Source organism: Eurypyga helias, unplaced genomic scaffold (genome assembly GCF_000690775.1).
Source record: "Eurypyga helias isolate BGI_N326 unplaced genomic scaffold, ASM69077v1 scaffold34883, whole genome shotgun sequence".
NCBI classification, from domain to species: domain Eukaryota; kingdom Metazoa; phylum Chordata; class Aves; order Eurypygiformes; family Eurypygidae; genus Eurypyga; species Eurypyga helias.
Window position 1 is genome coordinate 1 of NW_010239890.1, and position 4,889 is coordinate 4,889.

Below are 4,889 nucleotides of genomic sequence, written 5' to 3' on the forward strand. Positions count from 1 at the left end.
CGCTGAACGCCGTGCGGGAAGCTGTCGGGGAGGAGAACTCTCAGCGTCGCGTTGCGTTTCTCATAACGGGCTTCCAGGTGCCTTGGGGTGGGTTTTGTGCCGTTGGGGCAGTGGGAGAGCGTTTGGTTTTCGGCAGGTGAACGACGCAGAAAGCACGGGGGCGGGGGGGGTCACCCCCCCCCTTTCTCACTGCAGCAAGGATGGCCACCCTCATCGGCCTCTCCATCAAAGTGAAACTGCTCCGGTCCCTGCCCGAGAGGTTCAAGGTGAGTCACCGAATCGCTCCGGAAAGCGCAAGAGGAGGGCTGGGTTTGAAAAGAAAAAAGGAAAAAAAAACCCCAAAAAGCAGCTACCTAATTTACCGTGCAAAATAACTAGAGCTTTTTTCATATTACGGGTGAGGGAAACACTCCAGGAACCACAGAGGGCAGTGGGCTAAAGTGCCAGTGCTGTTAGGGTTCTGCGACATGTCCAAGGGCGAGTGGGGTCCTGGGGGGAAGTTACCTGCAGAGCTCTCCGGCACAGGAGCAGGAGAGGTTGGGGCCTCACCCCCTGGCTGAAAGAGGCTTAGGCAGGTGGGAATGTGGATTATTCTGTGATCACAGAAGGGTTTGGGTTGGAAGGGCCCTGAAAGACCTTCTAGTGCCAACCCCCCTGCCATGGGCAGGGACACCTTCCACTAGACCAGGTTGCTCCAAGCCTCATCCAGCCTGGCCTTCAACATTTCCAGGAATGGGGCATCCACAGCTTCTCTGGGCAACCTGTCCCAGTGTCTCCCCACCCTCTCCATGAAAAACTTCTTCCTGATATCCAATCTAAACCTCCCCGCTTTCAATTTAAACCGGTCACCCCTTGTCCTGTCACTAGAGGCCCTAGATTTTAGACATTATTTTGTTCTGCTATATATCAGTAACTGGTACTGGTGAGAATGTCCTTTTTCCACCCCTCTTTTTGTTATTGTCTTATTTTTATTATTGCATTATAATGAAATTATAGGTTTATTATTAAATAGTTTGAACTTGAGCTTCTGATGTTTTGCTGACTTGTCGCCTTTTTCTTTTGTGACGCTTTTAAAGCTGGATGTTCATATCACGCCAGGGACACATGCCTCTGAGCATGCAGGTATGGTTTATTCACTGCTCTGTTGTGTGATCTTCTTTGTTTTATTTTTTTTAATGTTGAAAACTAGAGAGGAGAGAGACTCCTACACTTACAGAGCAGCTGTTTAGGACCTGGGACTTCACATGTGTCAGCTTCTGGGGGATGTTACGGAACAGGAATGTGTAATAATGACACTTAGGTATGTTCTGTACCATACTTGACACAGCATCTCAGGCAACCTGTGTTCTCAGCTAGTCATTGATTTGCCTGGGTTGTGGAGGACTCAGAAAATGGGGAGAGGCGGGGGGAAAGTTTCTTCTTGTGTTACACCCACACATGTGTAGCTCCCTGCTGCTAGGTTTAACCTGTGATAACGTGGTAGCTTTGACTTCAGACTGCAGCTCTGCAGCCTGTGTAGTGTCTGCAGAATTACTGGTCTGCCCGAGTACCACAGCAACGGTGTGATTATGTGTCTCGCTGTGAAGTGCTTTAACAAAGACATTGTATACCAGTGTTTTGACAGGGGTGTCTTTGGTCTTCTTTTCTGCACAGTTAATAAACAGCTGGCTGATAAAGAACGTGTAGCAGCTGCTTTGGAAAACTCTCACTTACTGGAAGTGGTGAATCAGTGTTTGTCTGCTCGATCATAACTGCACGATGAGGAAATCGTTGGTATGCTGGTATGTTAAGCTAGTTTTGTGTAAGTGGTGATGCTAGTGTTACACTATACATACATCTATGAGCAAAATAAAATCACTTGCATTTTCTTAAATAAATGTTTCATTATTCCTACAAATAATAGTATGTGGGAAACTAGCTCATGGTAGGAAATACAGTGTCTTTGAGGTAGGGTTTTTTCATGCACCTGCCACAGTATAGGATGGTTTTCATTAGAAACAGTCCAGCTACCGTCTGCTGAACGACTTCCCTGGCAAAGTTTGACAGCTAAATGACAAGTTTTGCTTTAAATGTACTGAGATTTAATAATACCTAGCTTGTGCTTCTGGTCCAGGAAATGTGGCATTAGCTAAATTATTGTCTTTGGCAGAAACTGACAGCAGAAAAATTCATGTTGATAGAATTCCAGAATTAATGTGCACTTTTACAAAAGATGTTTCTAATTGTGGATCACATGGAAAAATAACAACGCGTTTAAGAAATCCTGCTGGGTATTTTGGTGCCTGCAGGTGTGCCATGCTACCTTCAGCGCCATCAGTTATCTAGGGAGTAACTAACGCACTTTTTTAAAGTAGATTGTGCTCACCTGTTTGAAGGTAAGGCTTTATGTTTCAGTAGTATTTCCTCTTTGAGGGTCTCAGATGCTATTTTAAGAACGGCGAAGCTTATGAACACTGTGTAAACCAGAGCCTAGTAGTCCAGTCCAGTCTGTGTTGAGCAGCTGAGGAAACTGAGGCAGTGGTGATCCGTGTGTGGCGTCTAAAGTCACATAGCAAAATACCAAGAAACAAATCCAAATCTTCCCATTTCAGAAATTGAGGCACCCGGTTTGCACAGGGCATCTACAGAAAGCCAACTCTGCAGCAGCCTTAGTCTGCTTATGTGGCTTAGCATCCTTTGAATGATCAGCACTTGCTTGGGTGTATGAATGAAACTGTAAGGACAATATTTATGTAGTGCTGACATAGGGAAAGGAGCAGAATGACCCAGCTGTTAACACAATCTTTCCTCTCTGTCTCTCTTGCTGAATCACTGACCTGGTTAGTTCTGACGTCGCCAGCGTTTGCACCTCAACAGCCAGGGCAGTGGGTGCAGGCAGCTCACAGGCAACGCGCTTGGTTGGTTTCATTGTGTTTTCAGGGTTTTTCTTTTACATAGAAAATTAATTTTGTCCTCCCAGATTTTGGGGAAGAAAGGAATGCAGATGTGCCAGGGGTAAAACAGAAGGATGACTAACCTGCCAACAGACTGCTTCAACCTGCACTCCAAATAGAGGAGGAATCAGTACATTGTGCTTTGCTGAATCTCCCTGCTTGGCTTTCACCACTACATAATAATAGTGTTAAATAATTTATTGGGATGTTGGCACTTGCCTCATGAAGCACATTGTACACAGTAACCCTGGGGGTGCACTTTCCACCGTTCACCTTTCCAGAGAAGCAGCAGTATGTGGTTAGATTGTTTAAGTTTACAGCGCGTAGCTGGGGGATGACTTTTCAGTGAAGGGATATCAAAGAAAAGGTCTGACTTAGGGATGGAGAATCTACTGCTTTAGGGCTGGCATTTTTCTTTAAGTGATGTGGAAGTTTTATGTATGAGATGACAGAAGGAACCGTAAGGACAAAGCACAGTTACTTTGCTGAAGATCACAGGTCTTCCTGCAGAGGCTCCCTCAGCTTGGACTTGCTGAATGGTAATGTACCACCAGTTCTAGCCAGTCTTCCATTCCCTGCTTTCAGTGCCCGTTAGCTGGCTCCTGCAGCATGGAGATAAAAGGGGAGAAGAGAATGCTAATTTGTTACAAATATTGTTTTTCCAAAAAGCTACCCCTAAATTTAGCCTCTGGAATGCTTTGTAATAGGACACATTCCCTTAGAAACTGACTTTTTTGAGCAGCTGTGTTGAATACAAACCGCCTCGTTCAAGTCCAGGACAGATGCCAGCAGCAGACATCTGTCCCACATTCCTAGGCTCTGGGCAGAGCCTTCCGGGGCAGCCGAACGGCATTCACTGCTCGCAGCCTGCCGACGCTGGACAGGAGCTTGGGGGGCAGCTGGCTGTGTGCTGCGCCCGAGTAACCTGCCGTGGGTTGGAGCCCGTGACGGCAGTTCACGCGCCAGGTTCCACCGCACCGCACCTACTCCGGCCTGCCCACATAGCCCTCCTCCCTGGGAGTAGGCAGGCTCCTTCTCAGCTCTCCCACGCTGTCACTGCTGCCTGCACCCCGCAATCTGAAACCTGGGAAGACTTCACCCCGCAATGTCCTGAGCGGCAGGGAAGTAGTTCAGCAGCTTTGTATCCAAAGACACCGCTGAACTGCCCATGGAAGAACTTCACGCTGCGGCGGCAGGATACCATGTGCTCCTGGGGTGGGGCGACGTGTACCACGCGCTGGGAACTTGTCGTTTCAAAAAGTTATTTCGGTCGCCAGGCCACGCGTAAGATTGATGTGTTTATGTGAATAAAGTGCTTTGATAAAGATCTCCCTCTGGAGCTTTGATTTATAAACTGCATGTTTCACAATTTTTTTATTTTAATAGCTGTTAAAAACATTTCCCTTTAGCCTGTCAAGCAGACAACTGTACCGCTTTCCCTTCCTGTACGAAATGCACCGCTAATGTAAATAGAGATTGAACAAGTGGCAGAATCAACTGCTTTCCCTAAACAAAAGAAAAGTTTATAGCAAAATCTTTCAAATGTTACTACGGAAGGGTAAGTATCAGCAAAGAGAACAAAACCAGCGCAGGCTGAGGCTGTTACCTGTGGGTTAGTCTGCTGGTATGTCTCGCAGCCATTCACCAGCAGCATTTAATACAAAGCACATACAACTTTCTTCATTCCACAAAGCACTAAAAATACACAACATTTGCACAGAGCGTGCTCCTCTTCAACACGCTTCAGTAGTTGCAAAAGACATGCTATCACATTCTGTAACCTTCTTATGTATATCTTATCCATTCATACATTTCTTCTTTTGTGTCCTACCTGTAAAGAGCTTTTGCATTCTGCAGCAGGTTGTCTCCATTCCTTAACTCCCCTTTCTGGACCAAAAGAGCAGCCCTGTCTGGTGACAGAAACACGCTGGTTATAGAATTATAGAATGGTTTGGG

General features: G+C 46.3%; 1 protein-coding gene across 1 annotated transcript; it reads left to right on the top strand.

Annotated features, from left to right (window-relative positions):
* Positions 1 to 136: 136 nt before the first annotated feature.
* FAM96B (family with sequence similarity 96, member B) lies at positions 137 to 1,751 on the top strand (the record flags this gene model as incomplete). The annotated part of the gene is given in 4 exon segments (XM_010148301.1): positions 137 to 196; positions 198 to 266; positions 1,077 to 1,122; positions 1,654 to 1,751. Coding segments are annotated over 4 exon segments (273 nt in total), but the record flags the coding sequence as incomplete, so codon positions are not given.
* Between the last annotated feature and the right edge of the window lie 3,138 nt (positions 1,752 to 4,889).